This window comes from Myxocyprinus asiaticus, chromosome 23 (genome assembly GCF_019703515.2).
Source record: "Myxocyprinus asiaticus isolate MX2 ecotype Aquarium Trade chromosome 23, UBuf_Myxa_2, whole genome shotgun sequence".
NCBI classification, from domain to species: Eukaryota; Metazoa; Chordata; class Actinopteri; order Cypriniformes; family Catostomidae; genus Myxocyprinus; species Myxocyprinus asiaticus.
The window spans coordinates 812,791-838,221 of NC_059366.1; the positions used below are offsets into that span (position 1 = coordinate 812,791).

General features: G+C 39.2%; 1 protein-coding gene across 1 annotated transcript; it reads left to right on the forward strand.

Moving 5' to 3' along the window:
- chs1 (chitin synthase 1) lies at positions 1 to 24,478 on the forward strand. The gene is made up of 19 exons (XM_051651127.1): positions 1 to 47; positions 3,020 to 3,155; positions 4,407 to 4,592; positions 4,884 to 5,959; positions 6,100 to 6,195; positions 6,453 to 6,617; positions 6,721 to 6,868; positions 6,975 to 7,040; positions 8,242 to 8,476; positions 11,152 to 11,352; positions 11,524 to 11,808; positions 17,489 to 17,668; positions 17,772 to 18,324; positions 18,412 to 18,536; positions 18,667 to 19,010; positions 20,295 to 20,405; positions 21,922 to 22,139; positions 24,071 to 24,137; positions 24,248 to 24,478. The coding sequence occupies exons 1-19, from the start codon at positions 1 to 3 to the stop codon at positions 24,320 to 24,322; spliced, it is 4,314 nt and encodes a 1,437-aa protein (XP_051507087.1). The 3' UTR covers positions 24,323 to 24,478.
- The last annotated feature ends 953 nt before the right edge of the window (positions 24,479 to 25,431 follow it).

Consider the following 25,431-nt stretch of genomic DNA (forward strand, 5'->3'; position numbering starts at 1 on the left):
ATGGAGGAACTCAAGCAAAGGGGACGCAAGCGGGAAGGGCGACACAGGTATAAAAAAAAAATAAAAATACATACAGTACAATCACTCTTTTGAAATTGTAACAAGGAATGTTTTGTTCTTGAATACAGATATGTTCAGTTCTTTATTGACAGTATCAGTAAATCAAGATCAAAAGAATTTATGTAGTAATGGTTCCTTTTCATTTTAATTTAGTGTTTGCTGAATTAGGCATGTTAAATTAGGAAAACAGACATGCATATTAAAAATAAAATAGAGAGGGAAAAAAGGTAGGGTACAATGGTAAAGGCTCCGTGGTGTAATAGGCTCATTGATTTTGTTTTCTCCCAATACACTAAATAGCATCAAAACTACTACAGGACTTTCCTAAACACATGTTTGACACTATGAATTGCAAAGTGTTCCTGTTCCATGAGATCATTGCTTGTAATGTCTAAAGGTTGATTTTGAGGCAATTTGATCTAATATGTAATATATTTTTTTAATGATGTAAATTTATGTAGCTAATGAATATCCTGGAAATTATCACATTTATTTTGAGACTAAATACTTATTTATCATTTTCAGTTTTAAGGTCAATAAATCAAAAAAATTTCAGTAACTGTCCAACACGTGAAAAGATAGCATTTGGGGTAAAAAGCCTCCCGTTGCAGGTGCTAAAGCCCCTATAAAACACATTGTTTTTCTTAAGTGGGGTGAATAGATTTGTTATGAAGAATATTCAAAGTGGGCTCATAGAATACTTGAGATGTAACAAAAAGCCAAATGTGTTGAAATTAACAGGAAATGGTTGACTTTTTTCTGAAGTGGTTATTTTGAGTAAGAATCATCCTAATTTTAAGACACCTTGCTGTCTTAAAATTATTTGCATTAGTTGACAAATTGTGCCCTATAACTATTGCCCCAGAATCTACATGATATCTCTTTAAACCCCCTAGGGGCCTTTTACCCAAAGTATTTTTAAAAACTGAATTTTAATCGAAACTGCCTTCCATTGTTATTTCTTTTCACACAAATTATGTTGTTCCATCAATATTCAATCATTTTTTTGATATTATCAAAAAACTTCATACATTTTGTGACCAGAAAAAAAGCTACATTTCCTTAAGGGGTGCCTTTAGCCCCATTGTACCCTACCCTCAATGAACTCTTGGTGGTGCTTGGAATAATGGGATAGTATTTTGTTGTTGTTGTTGTTGTTGTTGTTGTTGTTGTTGTTGTTGTTGTTGGGGCGGCTGTGGCTCAGGTGGTAGAGCAGGTTGGCCACTAATCGCAGGTTTAGCGGTTTAATTCCTGGCCCACATGACTCCACATGCCAAAGTGCCTTGGGCAAGACACTGAACCCCAAGTTGCTCCCAATGGCAGGGTAGCACCTTGCATGGCAGCCCTGCCATCATTGGTGTGTGAGTGTGTGCGTGAATGGGTGAATGAGTCACAGTGTAAAAGGCTTTGGAACCTCTAAGGTTAAAAAAGCAATATAAGTGCAGACCATTTGTTGTTGTTTTTGTTGTAGTTGTAGATTTTGTGTGTGTGTGTGTGTGTGTGTGTTTACAAACTTTAAATTGACACACTGCAATTAAACAAGCAGTAATAAAACTACAGTTAAGCGACCCCTTTGAAAAAGTAGTAAGGTGCACAAGCTACTAACAACAGTAAAAACAACAACAATAAATAATTCTATTTAAGGGGGAAATGTATTTTTAAATACATAACATGTTTTACATTAGTTACTGCATTATGTATGATGAACTAACAATGAACAATGTTTTTTACAGCATGTATTAATCTTGGTTAATGTTGATTTGTAAAAATACAATCGATCAATGTTAGTTCATTTTAGTTCATAATGCATTCATGCTAATTAATACAACTTTTAATTAAAAAAATGTATTAGTGTATGTTGAAATGAACATTAACCAACATGAATAAGTGCTGTTCATTATTAGTTAATGTTAACTAATTTAGTTAACTAATGTTAACAAATGCAACTGTATTTTAAAAGTTACAAAATTAGGGTGACAGCATTAAATTAGCCAGCTAAAGTTACTTTAAACACAAACTATTAAATATAAATAAAATTAAAAAAAATAAAAAAAACATAAAACTAGAAACAACCTAATTTATAAAAGGTAGTCAGAAAAATTGTAACGAACAGCCGCTTTAAAGAAATTAATTAGCTACAAAAAAGATGTAAAATGCCACAGAGATATTTGAGAAGTGAATCGTTCACTAAATGAATGGTTCACTAAAATCAATCTGACTTCCCAACACTAAATATGAGAGTATAGGACATTTTACGCTTACTAGGTGGTACAGTGTAACATTAAAAACAATGATGTAGTGTTTTGTCACATTACACCACTGTTTCTTGGGAAAATGAGCTTGTTACTGAAAAAGCTACTAAGCAACTGCCATGCTACAGAAAATTTTAAGATAGCATCGTTACTTTTAGTTAATTATCAATGATAGTTATTAATTATTTTTGTTTATTAGCCTTATACTGTCACCTCTCAAACACTCTTTCACAACTGGGTTGCAAAACTTAAAAAAACTGCTAATATATACCAACTAATCTGAACCTGTTTCTGAATCGGTACTCTCAATCAGTGTAATATCTATGTTACTGGTTACCATTCCACCATCACAATTCACTTTGAAATTTATACAATCACGAGGTAGTTCAAACCAACAATGACAAAATACATTCAGAGTTCAGGGTTTTTGGACTCGAGACACTGGACATTTATTTTCACATTTCTTTACATTGTTGGATACATGTCAAAATCTACATCTATGACTGCTGGTTTCACTAACAAATGGCCATTGTTAGATGTACACCTGAGTTCAGATGATTGAATAAACCTAATTAATTTTTTTGGATGGAAATGCATTTGTCATTATTATTGTTGTGTGTTAATGAGCTGATGGAATCAAGCTTCATTTCATTGCTCCAAGTTTCATTGTTGAGATTTTTGGTCTTTTATGATGAACGTCTTCACAGAGACACGTGGGACCCATTCCAGCTGAACCCGATCGGAGCAGAGAAAGAGAAGAAGAGAACATGCTTTGTGTTCCTGCAGAAACTGGTGGCTATTATTGTGGGTCTGCTGGTGTTGGTCAGCGCTGTCATGAGCAAGGTGAATCAACGACTGTCTATCAACAATTATTGACGTGTCTATTACATGATTATCAGTAATTATAGAGGCTAATAACACCCCACCCATCACTGTTTATCACAGTTTGATTGCTATCTTCATGGCGATGTGTACGGGAATTCATGATGGCACGGAATGTTCCTGGCACAACAATGGGATCCATTATATTCTTGGTCTACGATATGTCATTTGCGTGTCATTTTTTGTATGAATGTTTTCACTCAGTGGTTGAATTATTGATATGTTTTATTCTGCATCATTATTGTATGACTGTACTGTCAAGTTATAGTCAGACATTTGGAGGTTGGCACTATCCTAGTTGGTCACATAGAATCACATATACCTAAATGTTTGCAAAATGATTTTTATGTGGCTCGTTTATGGTGGCTGTTTCCTAGAGAAATAAACACTAGAGGCGCTGAAAATGGCAGATTATCAGTTCATAAACACTTTTCACTGTTCCTTTGCGTTATCTTATGACATCTAAACACTTTTACTCAAGCACATGACTAATGTTAAAAAACATTTTAAGGTTTGCATTACATAGCCAATTACATTTGCAAGCTTGTTTAAGCTTGGACTGACATTCAAGTCCAAAAGAGCATGTGAGTCAACACGTGAGCCTAAAGCACCATAAACTGACGTATTTGATTCAGCAATTTAATTTTCCCTGTCATATTTGCTTTTTATGACACTTTCGATTAGGTTTGGGTTTAAAGTTTAGGGTAAGGAAGTTGTTTTTGTTCATTTAAAACTCAATAGAGAATAACCTTAAAAACCTAATTTGTTTGACAATTAAACTTGCTTTGAGCAGCACACAGTGGACATTTCACCTCAGAAATGCCATGGTTCGTGTAAAGAACCACTTCTTATCATTTTGCAAAAAATGACGCTGGTTTTTGCATGGGATCAGATTCACAGTATCACTGAATATTTGAATCAGAAGAACACCAAAAATCTCAAGAATGTACACAGCCTTTAAATAATTAGAATTTGAACCATTTTTTCTAAGCAACTTTGCAATTTTACATTTCTTATTACAGTTGCAAATAATAGTCAATAATCGCTAGCAAGAATTTTACCCTGCAGAATTTTTGATGATTACATAACTTCAAAGAAACCATTCCAACATTAACGTTGACATTTGAGACTTAATTCAGCCTCATCTATAGATGATAATTTAGCATGCGTGCTGTGGCCCAGTCAAAGTTATGGCGGTTTATCTGTATTTAGGGTTCTCTGCTGGTTCTGACCACTCTGTCCAGTCCGAAGTCTTTGAGAAGTCAAGTGGACCGGCAGTTCTACACACTTCTGCTGATGTGTGTCGTGGTGACCCCAAACCTCATGGTGTTCCTCAAGTCTCTGTGGAAGTGTGTCTTCAAGAGCTACGTTCCCCCCAACCCAAGAACACTGGGAATTGTGAGTTGACATAGACATACGGTAAACGTTTAGCACACATCATGTATGTCACCAACTAACAGTCTGAAAAATCTGAGTATGGCTTGGATCAGGACAAGGTGGTCAAGCCGTTTTTTTTTTTTTTTGGAACATGCTAGCTGGTTAGAACATGCTGCAGGTCTTTTTATTTCAGCAGGGAAGACGCATACCAGAAGATTGTTTAGCATGTAGAAATTGAATCAGTCACTATTAGATAAAATTGTGGTTCCTCCAAAGATACGAGGACTAACGATGTTGTGTATGCTCTCATAGATGTGTGCAATTGAGAGTCTGGTGGCTGTTGGGACCGCAATCTTGGTGCTCGTTGTGATGCCTCAGTTTGATGTTCTCACAAATCTCTGTATCCCTGGAGGCATCTGCATCCTGTCGTCTGTCCTCCAGATTGTCTTCCGCCTGCAGAAGGAGAGTTGGATGATCATCTACCCCATATGCTCCCTCATCCTGGTGCTCAGCGGTTACGCTCTACTGGCGGTCGACTACTACGTGAGAGTTTCCTCTTTTGTCCCGGGTCAACAGGAGGTCAGTTACGTGTATGTCGGCATTGCGATTTTTGCATCTCTGCTGGTTTCTCTGAACTGGTGGGAAAACCCATTACAGGCCAGCAACAACATTCAGGAGATGCTGAGTGAATTAGACGGTTTCAGAGACACTGTTTATCTTGTGACCAGTTTCGTTAGAATCGTAATCACGATGGGGGTGTACTTTCTTTATTACGGCCTGATTGCTGAAGTTAAAATTGACTGGACTGCATACACCAAAGCCAATGGTGCAGTAGAGATCGGCCTGGTGGTGTTTTTCCTGCAAACATTCTGCTCGGCTGCGTGCCACTGGTTTGGAGTCGTGGCTTGTAAGATCCATGCGGTGCGATTTGGTTTTGCCCTCCCGGTTTCACTAGCCGGTCCAGCTACACTAATCCTGGGAATAACGCTTTTCTTGACACAAGCTGACAGTTTATCCCATTTAACTGAATCTGCTGCATACAGTTTCATCAACATTACCAATCCAATTTGGCCATTTTGTTATAAACTTGCAGATATCAAGGAGACAAACACCACCCCGGTCGTGATTCTGGAGATTTCCAACAGTATCTGTAAGACTTCACTCAACAGTCCGTACGAAATGTGGCCTTTCTCCATGCTGGCACTGGAGGGGGTCTGTATGTGGCTCGGACTCATGGCATGCACATATTACGTGTGGAGAATAAGGGTGCAGAGAATCGAACGCACGTCACAGCTGTTTGTGCGTCGACTGTATGAATCCACCTTCATCGATCTGTCTCTGCTGCTAAACACCAAAATGAAAGTCGTCCGGACAAGGAACAAGGAGAGGTGCATTTAACTTAAATCTGGATATATATGAAATTAAATCCATTACTGTACAAGTGCATTGAATTTAATCAATAAATAGTTTGTATATTAGGGTTATTTCAGGATGTAACTGTTTACTCTTTTTTCTTTCTGTCGTATAGTAATGATGATGTGCAAAACTGTGTCATTTACCTCTGTGCAACAATGTGGCATGAAACATATGATGAGATGCTGAAAATCTTGACCTCAATGTTCAGGTATTTACACACTGATGTGTGAGCATTAGTGCTACTATAGCTCAACTGGTAGCGCATACAATGACACTTGTATTACCAAGATCATAGGTTTGATTCCCAGGGAAAACACAACCTGACAAAATGTGCAGTACAGCTTGAACACACTGTTAGTCACTTTGCATAAAAGCACCTGCCAATAGCATCAAATGTAAAATTACTGTATTACAGCTCAGTTGTTTCATACTTTTGCTTGATGGTATGTTATTTGTTGGTTTCAGATTGGACAGATACCGAGGGGATCCCAAAGAGGAACACAAGGATTGCTTTGATTTTGAGTGCCATATTTACGTTGATGATGCCTTCATGAAAGAAAAAGACACAGAGAAAAAGCTTGTCAACACATACGTTTGCGACCTTATACATGTTGTCATGGAGGTGTACAGGTAAGGCAAAGGTTACCTGTCCATTATCAGCATATGGTATGTGACTCATATGAACAGAATGTCTGAAAACTCCTGATGATAATGATATTTCATCCCCCCAAAGGGTATTTACAAACAAGGAGCCTGATGAGGTTTCGATCATTGAAACTCCGTATGGGGGTCGACTTGTGTTTGTTATGCCAGAGGGAAACATGCTTTATGTTCATCTGAAAGACAAACAACTGATTCGAAACAAAAAACGATGGTCACAGGTAAACTTTAATGTCTTATTCCTCACTGTAATTAATCATTCAGAATCTCTGAAACCCAAAGCAAATACATGAATGTTTTGTGAAACCAGACTGAATGTTTTTTCAGATCATGTACCTGTATTACCTGCTTGGTTGGAAAGGATATAATGTCAAAAACCCTCAGAAAATAACAGTAAGTTTTTTCTGTATTTTTCAATCATTCATTAGTGGTGTTTGCTAAGGCAAGTATCGCTATTACAATAATCATATGGTCTGTTACTTGAACAAGCCACTAACACTAAGTGATAAACTTCAAGGTGTTTGTGCTACAGACATGAATTATACTTCAAATTACGTAGCTTGTTAAGGAGTGCTGTTACTTTTCTAAGTGATCAGTGTAGAGCCGAGGAGGGCGGGGCCAGGTTGGAATGAGACACACCCGGTCCCCAATCAGCCTGATGGGGCGCGCGAGGGATAAAGGCGGCCGGGGACGACAGTTCGAGAAAGAGAGAATTACAGACAGCTGTGCTGTGTAAGGGGGTTTAGAGGAAAGGAGGAGGCGAGAACCGGCTTGACAACTTAAATAATAATTTATTAACCAAGAACACAACCAAAAACACACAACTAAAAACACAGCACAGCTGTCTGTAATTCTCTCTCTCTCGAACTGTCGTCCCCGGCCGCCTTTATCCCTCGCGCGCCCCATCAGGCTGATTGGGGACCGGGTGTGTCTCATTCCAACCTGGCCCCGCCCTCCTCGGCTCTACAATCAGACTTTTGCATTTACAATTTTCATGTGGTGGACAATACAACTAAATTCAAAAACATTTAAAAATTCAGGGATGGACTTATCATATCTAAATCGGAGACTTGAGGGTGGACTCTTTTGACTTGAGCCAGTAAGCAACCAACTGAACACCCTAGCAACAGCATAGCAATTCCCTGGTAATCATGAGAACACCACAGTAACCACCTAGCAATGCCTTAGCAACCACCAGAACACTCTAGCAACCACATAGCAATGCCCTGGAAATCACCAGAACACCCCAGCAACCACCTAGCAACAACTTAGCAATCACCAGAACACCCTAGCAACCATATAGCAATGTCCTGGCAATCACCAGAACACCTTTGTAACCACCTAGCAATGCCTTAGCAACCACCACAACACCCCAGCAACAGCATAGCAATGCCCTGGCCATCACCAGAACACCTTTGTAACCACCTAGCAATGCATTAGCAACCACCACTGCATAGCAACACACTAGCATCATGGTAGTGAATTTTGCACAAGCAAGCACCACTCACATGTTATCATTTTTTTTTTTTTAAATATAGTTGTCACATTAATATAAAACCAGACTTTGAGTTCTCTCCTTTGTGTGTTGTTACAGAGACAAAATAACCCGTGTCGTGCCAGTCTCATATCATTAGATGGAGAGAGTTATCTGCTACCCGCTCATGATAATGACAGTAAAAGGAAGCATATATCCGATGACAACACATATATCATGGCCCTGGACGGAGACACAGACTTCCACCCGGCTGCTCTGATTCTGCTCGTCGACCGACTGAGAATGTATGACAACGTGGGAGCAGCCTGCGGACGAATTCACCCCACTGGAATGGGTAAAAAGAAAGAATAAATAAATAAATAAATAAATAAACGTACAGTCAGAGGTGATTCTAGGGACTCTGGGGGCCCTAGGCAACACCCCCCCCCACACACTTTCGCGCGTGGAATTTCAAGCACAAAATCCTGCGCCTTATTCACTAACCACCCTTAATATATTTTAGCAGCTGCAATCAGCACTGAAATTACGCTGTGTCTCGAGTATTTAAATGAAGTCATTGTTATTGCTTTCTGCGCTAACACGTCTCCTATCTATGTAAATTTGGATATATGTGTTGTCATCGGATATATGCACTTCATTCACAAAGATTAACTGGTGCAATTTAGATCTCATTCTTTTTTCCTCTTCTGACTCCCAGATTGGTACATTGGACATCCTCTCCATGATGCCTGCATCCTGCTCTTACTTGAATTTGATCGTAGCTAAAGGGATGGGGGCCCCCTAGGAGGTTTTCAAAAATGTCATTCTAGTGTACTAAGCATTGCCAATCATTGGTTTCAAGTGTTGTTGCTATGTAATTGCAGTACTGTAATTGCTGTCTGCAGGGGGCCCTTTCCCAGCTTGGGGTCCCAGGCAATTGTCTGTCTTGCCTGTCCCGTAGGCCCGCCTCTGCGTACAGTTAATACGCAAAGTCCACATACATAAATCCTGACAGCACTTTGGCAATCCAATTTACAATTACAATTATACAATTCAATCTTGATACTTTAAAATGTATGCTGCACCACACTGTGAATGGTGGAGAAAGATTTATTAAAAATTATCTGATGAATAATTGCAATAAAACACGACACCCACCATTTAAAATCTGATAACACTGGTGAGCTATCGTAAAGACAAACCCAGAGTATAAAAGCGCTCATATGCAGTATTGGGGATGGGTGGTGTGACCAACATTTTTCATCACAGTATGAGTAATGTTATATCATATTCTTATTTTCACTGGCAATTTCTTTTTTCTATACTGTATATTAAAACCTGATAACTACTCTTTTTGAGTACAGGATAAAAAATGATATACTCAGATTTAAATGGTTATAAATCAGATCCGAGTGCGATTGCCATGTTCATATATATCTAAACGAACTGAACCGAGGGAGAAAACATGCCAGGTTCCAAAACAAAAAGATTACAATACAAAAATCTATGAAAAAGGGCAGGAAATGACATAAAATAAATAAATAAAAAACACTGTGGAGCCAAAACCACTTGTCTGACCATGTCTTGATATAAATTTGAGAATGATACAATGAAAGGATGATATTTATGAATGCTTTTTCAAAGGACAGCTCAAGGTGCTTTTTCATAAAAAAAGTTGTATGAGGAGATGGGGACATTAAGATATGCAGTAAGTGTTATAAACAAAGGTAATTTCAGAAGTACCACTCTAACCACACATAAAAGACACTGCATTTTATTGCAAAATATTATATTAGATTTTACACAGATTATAATTATTATAATTACTTTTATAATGCATGGTTACAATGTAAGTGTTCTTAGCAGTTGAGGCCAGCAACTATTTATATTTCTAATAAACACAATATTTTTTCTGCCATAAATTATTAAAATCATTTGTTTATACCACTAAATAAAACAATAACATGATCTGACTGGTCCATAAATGCACCGTGGATGAACACATGGCATAGTAGCCTTTAGCGCATTAGCTGGTACCCGCACACGAAGAGTCCACAGAATAGGGGAGCCCTCAATGCTGACTGATAAAATATGCTTTATAATCGATTTTTCTTTTAATTGAAAACAGACATTATATATGAATTGATTACGCAAGCAAATGATGATCAGTCATTTTATTGCCCAATTTTGCCCCATTTTTTTTTTTTTTTTGGATAAAATGTCCATTGTCTTTAGTGTACCCTTACCTTCAAAAGCATGCTGGTTTTCCTCCCATCATCCGATCGGATCATAAGCAGAAAATATGAAAAATAAATACTGTCTCATTTTTACAAATATCAACTTTTGTAGTATTTTAAATTACAATTAACTCTGTAATGTTTTGATTGCAAAATAGACTTCATAGGATGGATTTCAAGTGTTTAATCTTTCATATGATACCAAGTTTATTATTGTACGTTAAGTTTTTGATATTAAAGGTTATATATTATATCATAAAACACGCTAAAATGGCCCACCAGTGGGCTACTGTCAACCAAGTGCCAATGCTTACCATACTTTTTGATTATCCAGTTAATTAAATACTTTACAATTGAAAAGTACTTTGATTATGTTCTCTCATAATTTGGACCTTAAACCAAAATTTAAGAATATTTATAAGAAATAAACGATAAGTCCAACATCAGGGCAAAAACAGCTTCACATGATAAAACTTGAATTGAGCAGTAAAACTATTATAATTATAAATATTATAAAACTGATAGTTCTGATTCTAAATTCTGAATGGATGATCTCAGTGTATATGTTGTCATCGTAAAAGAGACAACATATGCACACCTGTGACTGCTCAATAGTCAAAGACTATAGTAATCCGGCAAGTTGTGACGTTGCTTGGTAACAATAAATAATCAAACTTGACTTTGCGTTGTCTTAAAACATGCATTAATAACACATTACCATTACATTTTTCAATTTTTCAAACCTGAGTTGGTTCCTCAATTCTTCTTCATTGATGCTGTGAATGTGTTTCAGGACCGATGGTGTGGTACCAGAAGTTTGAGTATGCAGTAGGTCACTGGCTACAGAAGACAGCAGAGCACGTGTTTGGGTCGGTTCTATGCAGTCCAGGATGTTTCAGTCTGTTCAGAGGTTCTGCTCTGATGGACGATAACGTCTTGAAACGATACACCACCAAAGCCACCAGAGCTTCTGAGTATGTGCAGTATGATCAAGGTTAGCTTCCTGTTTCAACTGTTAGATGATCAGCAAAGGAGATATTGGCATACCAGATCAATCCTTGCTCTTTCTGGAATAAATATTTGAAGAAAGAAAGCTAAATTCTTTGATTATTTCATATGGTGTTCAATATATTGGATGGGTGCTCAACCGTATATCTATATGTAGGTGAGGACCGCTGGCTGTGCACACTTCTCCTTCAGCAGGGCTGGAGGGTGGAGTATAATGCTGCCTCAGACGCGTACACCAACTCACCTCAAGAGTTCAAAGAGTTCTACAACCAGAGACGCCGATGGGGTCCTTCTACATTGGCCAACACTCTGGACCTGCTCCACAGCGGGACAGAAACGGTCAAGAGGAACACTTCCATATCCATACTGTACATCTTGTACCAGATCTTCACCGTGGCCTCCTCCATCCTGGGACCTGCATCTGTTACCCTCATGATAGCAGGTACAGTTTCAAAGATCTTGTGATCCAACAAGACACCTTCACATCCTCTGCTTCAGGAAAGTCAGGACAGGGTTTTAAGTAACTGACCTGCTGAAAAATCTGGCTAAAACTAGCTTTTGATGGTTTCTAAATGGTTATGGTCATTAGCTGGTCCAAGTCGGTTTAGGTGGTTGATCAATTGGGCTACTAGTTCATGGGGCTAAGGATGACATGGTAGACCATCTCAACCGTTCCAAAACACAGCTTTAACTAGTTGACCAAATTCACTTCCTTAAATTAGTATGCCCTGTTTTTCCAGCAGGGTGAAGTTTTAATATAGTATATTTCAACTTATAATATGCAGTAGTTAAAAGTGTATAAAATACTTACAATACTGTATATAATTCATCTTCTTTTGTAATTAAAACATAAAAAAAACGCAACAGAGAAAAACACAACACATACACACCGAATCAACATTTAACATTTAACCCCCACTAATATCCCTCCCCAATCACCAACCCCACCCTAACCCCCAAAGAACACCCCTGTGGTCACATAAAATAAAACACACACAAAAAAAATAAACATTTAAATATATAATAAACATACATAATTAAACTAGACTTCTCTCTCCCCATCCCTTCCCCGAGAGTCCCCCAAAACAGTGAAATAATTACCCCATTTTCTGACAAACAAGTCCCCAAACCCCAGCCTTCTGCTTGCCACCTCCTCGAAAGCTGCCACCCTCCCAATATCCGCACACCACTCTGGAAATGATGGCGCTCTGTCCGATTTCCAACCCCTTAAAATAATTTGTCTGCCAATCATAATACTGGTCAGAACCCACATTTTTATATGTTTGTCCCCCAAATTTATGACCGCCCCATCGCCCAAAATACAAAGTCTGGGGCAAAGTAAAATTTGAGTGCCCAAAACGTCACACAAACAACTCTGAACCTTCAACCAAAAATCTTTGATCTTAACACACCACCAAAAGACATGGGTTGTGTCTCCAACTTCTGATTGGCATTGCCAGCAGGTGGGTGTGTCTTTAAGACCAAGCCTATACAATCTAGAGGGGGTCCAGTGAAATCTATGTAAAATCTTGAATTGCATAAGGCGAACCCTTGCATCTCTAGATGCAGATTTGACATTATTTAGAATCCTAGCCCACACTCCCGCCTCCAATACCAAGTTTAAATCTTTCTCTCATAATCTCTTGAGAGAAGTTGAAGCTCCGTCCCCCAGACTCTGAATTAGCAGGAAGTAATACACTGATGCCTCATGACCTTTTCCAAAAGCAGTAATCACCACTCCCAGAGTATCTGCCGCTTTAGGGGGGTGTGTGCTACTCCCAAAAACGATACAGAGCAGGTGGTGCAGCTGTAAATACCTATAAAACTGAGATTTGGGAATCCCAAAATGTTGAACCAAATTCTCAAAAGACCTCAACACTCCACTCTCATACAGGTCAAGAGTGTAGGAGACTTATTAATACATAATTTAGAGTTCAGCCATATGCTTGAGGCAACATTTAAATAAATGTCCGAATGAAACTCTCTGGGCACTTTTGTCCATACCGAGTGCAAATGCGAGATAACGGGGTGTAACTTAACTTCTCTGATTAGTTTGATAGAAAGGCTTTGCAATGGCAAAATAGGGGCAAGAACTTCCTGTTCAATATAAAACCAGGGAGGGGCACTTTCAGGTGGAAGCAACCAATGGGCCAAATGTCTGAGACCGAAGGCATAATAATAAAACAAAATCTTGGGTAGGCCTAGCCCACCTTTGTCAATCGGCCTATGTAACTTATTGAAATGTAATCTGGGACGCTTACCATTCCAAATGAAGGACTTCACTATGCTATCAAATTGCTTGAAATAAGAGAGGGGGACATCTACAGGGAGAGATTGTAGCAGGTAGTTGAATTTTGGAATACAATTTATTTTAATAACATTAACCTTCCCAATCATAGAAAAATGTAATGAAGCCCACCTGCCCACATCGCTCAAAAACCTTTTTATTAAGGGGTCAAAATTAACACTAACTAAATCAGACAAATTTGCTGGGAATAAAGTGCCCAAATACTTAATGCCCTGTTTAGGCCACTGGAAGGTGCCTGGCTGGAAAGCCGTTACTGGCAGTACACTGTCAGAGCCAAAGCTTCGGATTTAGACCAATTGACTCTGTATCCCGAGAACTTAGAAAAGGAATTAATAATTCTGTGGAGGCAAGGCATAGATCTAATGGGGTCAGAGATGAATAATAAAATATAATCTGCATAAAGCAAAAGCTTATGCACCATACCTCCTGCCACCACCCCTGGAAAATCATCTTCCCTTCTTATCGCAGCTGCTAATGATTCCAGGGCAAGACAGAACTATAATGGTGAAACAGAGTAAAATAATCTGAAATTAATCCATTTGTTTGTACCGCCACTACCGGGTGTCTATAAAGTAACGTAATCCATCCAATAAAAGTATTCCCGAACCCATATATTTCCAAAACCTTAAAAAGATAATCCCATTCTACCATATCAAATGCCTTTTTGGCGTCAAGTGAGATGGCCGTGACCGAAGTGTGGTCATTCGCCACTGACCACATTAACATTAAACGACTAATGTTATCAGAAGAGCTGCTGCCCCGAATAAACCCCACCTGATCTATATGTATAAGAGATGTCATAACTTTACTTAATCGGTTAGCCAGAATTTTGGCCTACCAAATCAATATTTCCCCACCAGCAGATTTCGCTGAGGGAATGGTAGAAAAAGACTCTTTCTTTTTTATATATCTAGCCAAAAACTTCCCTGCTTTGTCCTTCGACTCAAAGTATGACTGTCTTGCCCTGAATAGCCAAAACTCCACCTTCACCCTCCACCTACATTATATCTGTATTTCAGTTGGGGCCATCAGATGACATTCGGCGCTTCAGCTCTGCCTCTGCACTTTTAATATTCTCTTCCAACTCCACAAGTTCTCGTGCTTTGGATTTTTTGGTGAATGGATGCATACTGTATGATCCGGCCCCTGAGAACTGCTTTAAGTGCCTCCCAAGCTATGCCTACAGAGGATACTGAGGACCAACTGGTCTCCATATAAACATTAATTTCAGCCTTTAACATTTGTTGAAATTCAGGATTTTGCAAAAGGGATACATTAATGCACCAACATTAATGAATATGATTATGAATATATGACATTTGAATATGAATTCTTTTTCTCCGTATGTGGCAACACCTCTAAACTCACCAGGGCGTGATCTGAGACTAAGATGTTTCCAATTGAGAAATCAACAACAGATGAAATGAGGGACTTAGATATAAAAAAAATCTATTCTAGAATAAATCTTATGGACTGATGAAAAAAATGTATAGTCCCTACCAGATGGGTTCAAAAGTCTCCAAATATCTGTAAGGCCAAAATTTTTACACATCCTGAGAAGCATCAATGTTGCTCTAGGGAGCTTGCACACTTTTGCTGCACTATGATCAAGGACTGAGTCCATCAAAAGATTAAAGTCTCCTCCCAATATTATATCATGAGGGGTGCCAGTGGCTTGGAACATCCCTTCAAGATCTATAAAAAAGCCCTGGTCATCAGCGTTAGGTGCGTAGATATTAGCCAAAATCAACCTTTGCCCCTGAATTTCTGCTAAAACAATAATGACTAATTTATCTTTACTCTGTTTGAAACATTTGAATTGTAGATGTTTACTTATCAATGTAATGACTCCCCTGCTCTTAGTTGAGCCAGCACTAAAGAAAACATGTCCACCCCATATCTTCCCAAATTTTTCAGCTTCCTGCGGGGAAATATGCGTTTCTTGAAGAAACACTATATCATATTTCTTATGTTTAAGAAAAGAAATAACCTTCCTTCTTTTTATGGGGTGCCCCAACCCATTCACCTTCCACGTGGAGAGAGAGAATCTGCTCATACTAATATTTGACATTTTGACATATTAGAAAAAATAGATTGTGTGTCAAAAATAAAATTATAAAGACCACATTCCAACATTAGTGCAACAGTCAAACCCCAAACTTCCCCCCGAACCAAACAAACCTAAAAAAAAAAAATTTGCGCATTAACCCCACGCATGACAGCGCCAACCGGCGTCCATCCTTCTAAACTGGCTCATTCACCCCATTGTCTCTATGAAAGACATTGCTTGTTGTGGGCATGTAAATATTTTGCGGCTATCCTTAGTATCTATTCTCAATTTGGCCGGAAACATCAGTGCAAAAGCAATCCTCCGTCGATGCAAGAGATTCTTGAAGGAGTGTTACTACACAAAACAAACTCCAGCTGCTAGACGGAATCAACACAAAAAGAATCAAAAAGGCACCCAGCTTCCTCAGACAGTCAAGTGAATGTTCAGCGAGTCAAGCTCACTTGGGGGCAACATGAAAATCACCAAATGGCTTACTCACCCCATTGTCTCTATGAAAGACATTGCTTGCTGTGGGCATATAAATATTTTGTGGCCATCCTTAGTATCTATTCTCAATTTGGCCGAAAACATCAATGCAAAAGCGACCTTCCATTGATGTAAGAGTTTCTTGCGTTCCTTGAATCGATCACGTTTCTCTCGTCGAATTCGCAAAATCCGGGAACAAGAAAATGTTGTGGTTCTTCCAAAAAAGCCTTCCTCTACTCCTCACCTCGCTTAACACAAGATCTTTATCGGATGATCTCATAAATTTGGCCAGAATTGATCGGGGCCTGTCTCCCTCAGCCGATCTCTGAGCCGGGATCCTGTGAGCTCGCTCGATTTCCAGCTTATGGCCTGTTATGTCGAGCAGACTCGGGAAGAGCTCATCTAGGAATTTCACCATATCTCGGCCTTCCGCATGCTCAGGAATTCCAACAATTCGGATGTTGTTTCACCGATTACGATTCTCAAGGTCTTCCAATTTTTCCCAAACACGTTCCAAATCTGCTTTGGACGCTAGCAGATTAGCAGCTAATTCCCTCTCCGATGACTCCAGATAATCTATCCATTTCTCGACGTCCCCGATTCTTATAACTAATTCAATGAATTTCATCTCCATCATAGTAATCGATCAACGTATTACAGCAAGATCCTTCAAGTCCGCCATGACCTTCGCCAGCATTACAGACATGCTGGACAGTTGACGTTGAATTTCTCCCACTGCGCGGTCCAAATTGAGTCCCCGGTCTGCGGCTCTGTCTGGGGTATCAGCTTGAGCACTAAGTGTCTTTTAATATCTCCAGAGCCTGAGGATTTTTAATTCTTTGACATGTTGACTTCATAGAACAGTTATGTAGTAGGGTGTAATAAATCTCACCGGTTTACGACATAAATAGGATTCAAAACTAGTAAAGTGCGCAGAGCTCGCCGTTCACACGTCCAACCCCCGCATGGTGCCACGTGACTCCCTTTACAATTCATCTTCAAGGACTGATGATTTTATTAATATTGATTTTATAATGTTTTGTAATGTTTTATGGTGCATGTCCAAAAATTTAGCTTCAGAGGTTTAAGGTTCTCAGGAGTGCATAACAATTGTTTCTGTGGAACTATAAAGTCATAGAAATGATGGTGCAAAGTCCGGCCAATATTGTTTGTTTACACGAATAAGAGATGTTATCAAACCACAGGTGAAACAATGGTCTGTTCATTGTACTGTAAGCTTGATAAACAATAAATGTCCTTTTTTTTCTCCTTTTTTAGGAGCTTTCCAATTTGTGTTCGGAATTCCAGGCACTCTTTCCATTATAATTGCCGTTCTACCTCCGCTTGTTTACATGATCATATGTTTTACGGCCAAAGCCAACTTCCAAATCACGATTGCCGCCATTCTCAGTGTCATATATGCATTCCTGATGACTGCGTCCTTCTTTTCCATTATTGGTAACCATTGCCCGTTTCTTTATTATACATCATGGTTTTTCTTGGTGGAACACATTGCTTTGGAAATAAAAGATATTCAATCTCATGAGACTTCTTGTTACAGGTGACATGGTTATACAAGGAACATTCATAACTCCGACTGGACTTTTCCTGGTGTCTGGTGCAATCCTGTATATGGTGACGGCCATCCTTCACCCTCAAGAGTTCACCTTGATCATCTATGGTCTAATGTACTTCATCTGTATTCCCAGTGGCTATCTACTCCTCACAATATATTCTCTAGTCAATATGCACATCGTATCTTGGGGCACTCGAGAATCCAACAAGGCCAAGGATCAAAAAAAGCAAGTTGGTGTTGTATGCGATCGTGACTGCAAACTTTGCTGTTGGGATATGAAAATCCAAATCACCCAAGAGACTGAAAATCTAGTCCTTCAACAAATCCAGCAAACTGTCAGTCCAAAGTCACATGCTGCCAAAACTGAGCCCAAGGAGCCAATCGCTCAGAGCACACAGGAAAGCCAACACTGTTTACACACTGACAAGCATATCCTGAACTACAATGAAGAAGAGACCCATAAGACAGACGAGTCCAAAGAGAGTCTGCCAGAAAATAGGGAAAAAGACACAGACACAGACAAAGACTCGGAGAGAAGGTAAAGAAAGTGAATATGTGTTTGAATTACAGTAGAATTACAGTGAAGGTGCAAATGGTTGATCCATCTAACAAAAATAAATTACAGTGGGAATTCCAAAAGCTGTGAGAAAAAAATTGATGCATTTAATGATGACACAGACTATGACGATGACGATGATTATGACGATGATTACAATAATCTTGATGGAGAGGAAGTTGTGCCTGAGAGTGGTAAGAGATATCATCTCATCTTCATTTACACCAATCATTACATGCTCCTCATATCAACAGCACTATCCTGTATGTAGAATAGATGTTTGCATTGAATTATTATAAAAGTTGCTCTTCTTGTAATGGACAGACTGGGTGGAGCCTGTGAAGACCGAATTCCTGAAGAAACTCACCTACGCAAACCTTAAGAGAAATCTTCAAGAGCAGATCCGATACACCCTGAGGAACAAGAACCAGGAGGACCTGTGTGAAGAGCTGGTGCTGATGCTCACGGACACTCTGAACGGGGAGCTGAGGGATAAAGTGGGTCCTGAAGACGTGTTGACCGTAAGTCAGCTGGAGGAACTGCAGTACGCGCTGAATGAAGCGGCCAGACGCATCCTGAAGACCAACCGCATGGAAAGGCTGGAGCGACGCGTCAAGAGGGGTATTGAAAGGACACTTGTGGCTCCACAGATTGAGAAACTATCTGAGGTAAAGTTCCTTGGAAGCTTCATGAGTAGGACATGTTGCTGAATCGATATGTTTTGTTGGTCCAGAAACAACATTCCTGATAAACATAGTCCTAACATGAACCTTAAAGGCCAAAGTATACTTCGGGTGTGCACGTTGCGGATCGCTCCGCGCACAGTATGTGTGATGCAAATTCAGCACAGCCGCCTACATTTTCTCCGCATGCACTGGCCATTGACTGTACTAAAAGAGTGTCACCAAGCAGTTGTAGTGCGCATGCATCGAACGCATTCCTATTCTTTTACGGTCAGAAAAGTATACTCACAAAGGCAGCGCGGTCATCCAGGTGCAAGGCGATCCGGAACATGCAAAAATGAAGTATACCTGGGCCTCAACTCAACATTACTATAAAATACCCCTAAATCAGAAGGAAATTATGGCTTGATAATGTTGTTCAAGCCTCTAACTTCAACTGTACATCTAACCTAGTCTCAGCCTCAGATGGCACGACCACAGACCGCCCCCAGTTCATGTACAAACAATCTGATGCATAAGGCAAACGAAACTAGTAAGTCCTAAGGCTGTAGTTTTGTGAGTGTGCTAGATGCAGCACAATGACTGTGCGCAATGTCTTAACAATGTTCATGCCAGCACAAAGCGCAAGTGGCTGTAAGTGGGAGTTTTTGCGCTATTGTGGGTGTATGCACACAAACTGTGGGTGTATTGTATGTTAATGAAGTGTTGCAAAGCACAATTTGCTATTTCCCTGAGAAATAGGTCATTGCGCTAAGATGTCTGAGAAGCAGGTCTGTTTTCAGCGCCAAGTCTAAATTCAGTTCCTACATTTGCAGTTTGGAGATTCAACTAGCAGGTGGTTATAAAGTTCTCTGAAAACACATTGGAACATCAAATAATGTCCCATACAATCACTGTTGTAGATGTTTTATAAAACAAAAAATTGTGAGATTTGTGTTAAACTATCTATAGTTCATGGTTTAATGTTTTTATTATTATTATTACAATTGTATTGCCTTACCCTAACTGTACACCTTCTCCCATCCCTAAAATCTGATTGGTTGATAAGAATTTTGTTTCAGGGCCAGCAACATAACATAATAGTTGAAATCATGACAAGCAATTTGAGATTTATTGTAAGTATTATGTTTAGGACTACTGTTAGGGCTTGTAACAGCATTCTTATACACCCTCAGGTTTTAGAGGTAGATTAGGATTAGACTCAAGCTTATGATTATCATGAAATTGTTTCTGCTAAACTTTCATATGAAACTGTTTCCCTGTTACCAGCATGAGACTGATTTCTGGAATAAGCTGATCGAGCGCTATCTACTGCCCATAGTAGATGACAAAGCTCACCTAGAGGAGGTGACACGGGAACTTAAGTCTCTACGAAACAAGGTAATGTTTGCAACTGAATGATGGTTTTTTCATTATAAACTCAGCTAAAAAAGAAACGTCCCTTTTTCAGGACACTGTATTTTAAAGATAATTTTGTAAAAATCCAAATAACTTTACAGATCTTTATTGTAAAGGGTTTAAACAATGTTTTCCATGCTTGTTCAATTAACCATAAACAATTAATTAACATGCATCTGTAGAACGGTCATTAAGACACTAACAGCTTACAGACGGTAGGCAAATGACTCTGAAAAACATCAAAAGAAAGATACCCAGGGTCCCTTCTCATCTGCGTGAACGTGCCTTAGGCATGCTGCATGGAGACATGAGGACTGCAGATGTGGCCAGGGCAATAAAGTGCAATGTCTGTACTGTAAGATGCCAAAGACAGTGCTACAGGGACACAGGAAGGACAGCTGATTGTCCTCGCAGTGGCAGACCACGTGTAACAACACCTAAACAGGATCGGTATATCCGAATATCACACCTGCGGGACAGGTACGGGATGGCAACAACAACTGCCTGAGTTACACCAGGAATGCACAATCCCTCCATCAGTGCTCAGACTGTCCACAATAGGCTGAGAGAGGCTGGACTGAGGGCTTGTATGCCTGTTGTAAGGCAGGTCCTCACCAGACATCACTGGCAACAGCGTCGCATATGGGCACAAACCCACCTTCGCTGGACCAGACAGGACTGGCAAAAAGTGCTCTTCACTGACAAGTCGCGGTTTGTCTCACCAGGGGTGATGGTCGGACTCGCATTTATCGACAAAGGAATGAGCGTTACACCAAGGCCTGTACTCTGGAGCGGGATCGATTTGGAGGTGTAGGGTCCATCATGGTCTGAGCTTGTTGTCATTGCAGGCAATCTCAACGCTGTGCGCTACAAAGAAGACATCCTCCTCCCTCATGTGGTACCCTTCCTGCAGGCTCATCCTGACATGTCCCTCCAGCATGACAATGCCACCAGCCATACTGCTCGTTCTGTGCGTGATTTCCTTCAAGACATGAATGTCAGTGTTCTGCCATGGCCAGCAAAGAGCCCGGATCTCAATCCCATTGAGCACATCTGGGACCTGTTGGATCAGAGGGTGAGGGCTAGGGCCATTCCCCCCAGAAATGTCCGGGCACTTGCAAGTGTCTTGGTGGAAGAGTGGGGTAACATCTCGCAGCAAGAACTGGCAAATCTGGTGCAGTCCATGAGGAGGAGATGCACTGCAGTACTTAATGCAGCTGGTGGCCACACCAGCTACTTTTGACCCCCCCTTTGTTCAGGGACACATTATTCCATTTCTGTTTGTCACATGTCTGTGAAACTTGTTCAGTTTATGTTTTAGTTGTTGAATCTTTTATGTTCATACAAATATTTACACGTTAAGTTTGCTGAAAATAAAAATAGTTGAATGTGAGAGGATGTTTGTTTGTTTTTGTTTTTTGCTGAGTTTATAATACGAATTTCATGTGCAAAAACCTCATTTGAAAACACATGCTTTTCTTTTCTCTCTGTTTTGCAGGCAGTATTTTTGTACTTTATAATTAATGTCTTATGGGTTGTAGCAACGTTTTTCCTTCAAGCCATTGGCAACGATGTTCTGAGCATCAAGATTCCAAAATACCTTGCAAACGGATCGTTGGCAGCTGAGCCCTTGAAGGTGGAGCCTTTGAGTTTGATGTTCCTGCTGTCGTTTGCCATTCTTCTTATCGTTCAGTTCTTGGCTATGCTCTACCACAGGTACAACACTCATCACGAGCTATTACACTAGTCCTTCAACAATAACTAATATATTAAAGGGGTCATAACATGCATATATTTTTTTCTTCCTTGAATTTCACTTATAACGTTAGTTAAGGTTTTTTTTTTTTTTTTTTTTTTTTTGCACAAAAACAGTAATAATGTAGTAATACATTACCTTTTTCTACCCTGTATTTGACCCTCTCTCTGAAATGCTCAGTTTTCTGTGTACTTCACCTTTATTACATGCCCACTGTTATGATTGGCTAACATCATTGAAAAGCAGACGCCCACCTGCCATTACAAGTGTGGAACTGTATTTTCCATGAATGAAAGAATGAAAACTTGCAAGCGATTTACAGAATCCCCTAAAAGCACTCAATCCAGGCAACCATTGATATGAACATATGAACATACAGTATGTCCCATTTTTTGTAAAGCACACAATCAAACTACAACAGTTCATTGACTGAAATAATAATAGAAAACTGAACAAAATCATCACACTGAATCCCCCCAATACTTATGTATTAATGCATTACTGTCATGTCCACTATTGTTGCCACTGCTACATCTTTCAATACAAGTTTCTTTGTAAACCCGAAACATCGGTTCTCAGAAGAATTTATTTCATCTATGAATTAAGAGTCCAAACATTCATTCCCATATTGACACATTCAGGAATTTTGATTGAATTATTCACTCATTCCTAACATTGGGTTGACTATAACAAGACTATGCAGAGATGCAGTTTTTCCACAACCAGGAGCACAAAACCTCTGGGAATCTAACTTGACTTTTTTGGCTGGTAAAATCAAATGACAGTTACAATAGTACCACTTTCAGTGTTGCAGTATCCCCGCTGCTCTCTCTGTCAACTCCGCCGTGACTATTATGTATGTTGCGGAGGACTATCCAAATGATTCCTATATTCTACATCAAAAGGGGGGCGATTTCAAAAATAGTCGTTTTTGCAGGGTGGAGACAATAAATGCTCTTTTTGGACTGGAGAGAAAGCTTTGCGTTCTAAATCTTACGGTATGTTTTTGTAGTACAATAATCTCTTATATGTCAAAATATCAATGAAAATGGGCCTGGGTATCTCAGCGAGTATTGACGCTGACTACCACCCTTGGAGTTGCGAGTTCGAAACCAGTGTGTGCTGAGTGACTCCAGCCAGGTCTCCTAAGCATCCAAATTGGCCCGGTTGCTAGGGAGGGTAGAGTCACATGGTGTAACCTCCTTGTGGTCGCGATTAGTGGTTCTTGCTCTCAATGGGGCGTGTGGTAATTTGTGCGTGGATCCCGGAGAGTAGCATGAGCCTCCACATGCTGTGAGTCTCTGCGGTGTCATGCACAACGAGTCACGTGATAAGATGCGCGGATTGACTGTCTCAGAAGCGGAGGCAACTGAGACTTGTCCTCCACCATCCGGATTGAGGTGAGTAACCGTGCCACCACGAGGACCTGCTAAGTAGTGGGAATTGGGCATTCAAAATTGGGAGAAAAGGGGATAAAAAAAAAATATATATATATATATATATATATATATATATATATATATATATATATATATATATATATATATAAAAATATATATATATATATATATATATATATATATATATATATATATATATATATCAATGAAAATGTGATTCCTCATGACATGATCCCTTTAATGGCACAAAGTGTTTGGCATTGATTATCGGTCTAAAAGTTCAATCAACACCATCAACAAACGACCCAATGGTGTGGATGGATTTGGAGCAGTGATGAGTTTCAAAAATATTTCAGTTTGATAACTGACTACAGTAACAGTTGTTGCTATAGAGCACAAATAGCTAATTATATCTGTAAACCATTAGTTTCATTTGAAATATGCCTTGAGCATTTGTGAAGCTAAGGCCTCTCTCTTGTGTCCCATTACAGAGTCTACACTCTCATCCATGTGGTATCATACAGGAGCACAGAGAAAGACTACAAAGAGAGAGACGAGGTGTGTTGTTCACCCATGATTTACTGTCTTTCTTCTACATGCATACAGACAGTACTTTACTTTCACATGCATTCATACTGAGGCTTTATAATCATTCCTTTTCTTTTCAGGAAGAGGACGATGATGCATTGGTCCTGGAGAATCAAATAGCCAACGGTCTTATAATCACCAGTGACGACTTATGAAACTGTTGCTAAATTTGCCCACACACATTTACATTTGCACTCTTAGGTTAGTCAGTCAATGATCCATCTTGCTTAAAATGGAAAATGATGCAGTCAGATTACACTACACGCTTTTGAATTTGTTTACTGTCGATTTTTACACTGAAAAACACACTTTCCTAGACATGCTTTAGACTAGAATGTTTTAACTTATGAGCATTTGCATGTTTTTTTTCCTCTATGTTCTTAGTTTATGTATTATGTCTTAGTTTGTCAAATATTAAATGTTCTGTATTAAACAGTACTGTGAAAAATATATTTATAGGGAAACACAATGGGACAGTGGGAATTGTGAAATTCCATTAAAGCTCTAGTGTTTTACAATATTTCATGACAACAAAATGCAAACAGAGTTTATTACGCTGTTGCTCAGCCAGAAATGGCTGATAATATTCAGCACTGTTAGTTTTACTCACCAAATTCAAATCCCAGCAGTTTTATCAATAATATATTAGCTAGACTTCATTAAGAGCACATCTGTCATTAACCTGCATGGCAGCAGTTTTAACATCTGTTTCCCAGAGTGTAAAATGCCACTGGTTTCTCTTTGTAGAAGTTAGACATGTTTTTGTGAGATTTATCAATTTCCGAGTCATATTTCATCCCAAAATAAGAAAGTATATTTAGCATAAAACAATGAAGCATACTTTAGGAAGAACCATTTTTGCATTATGACATTATTTTTATGACAATTACGCACATTTTTAATCGCACTGCAATAACAGTGGGTAACATGACCTAATTTCCTTTTGTTATTTCTTTAATCTAATTTTATTTATTTATAGTTTGAGGTGAGATGTTCTTGACATGTGTTGTGAGATTCCCCCCAAAATATTCAATAATGAAATGTATATGATATAATTCAAATGAATCATTAGTAGTTTGGAGCAGTTGGTTGGGTGCTGCCTGGGTGCTCAAAGACTCAATGGTGATCAGGCTGCGCTGTGATTTCATTAACCCGCCACTTCCTGGATCTGTAACTTTGAGTAAACTATTAGACTACTGCAGGCAGGACTGGGTAAAAATCTTGATTTTCTGATGCATCACAATCTTTATTTAAACTATCTTTA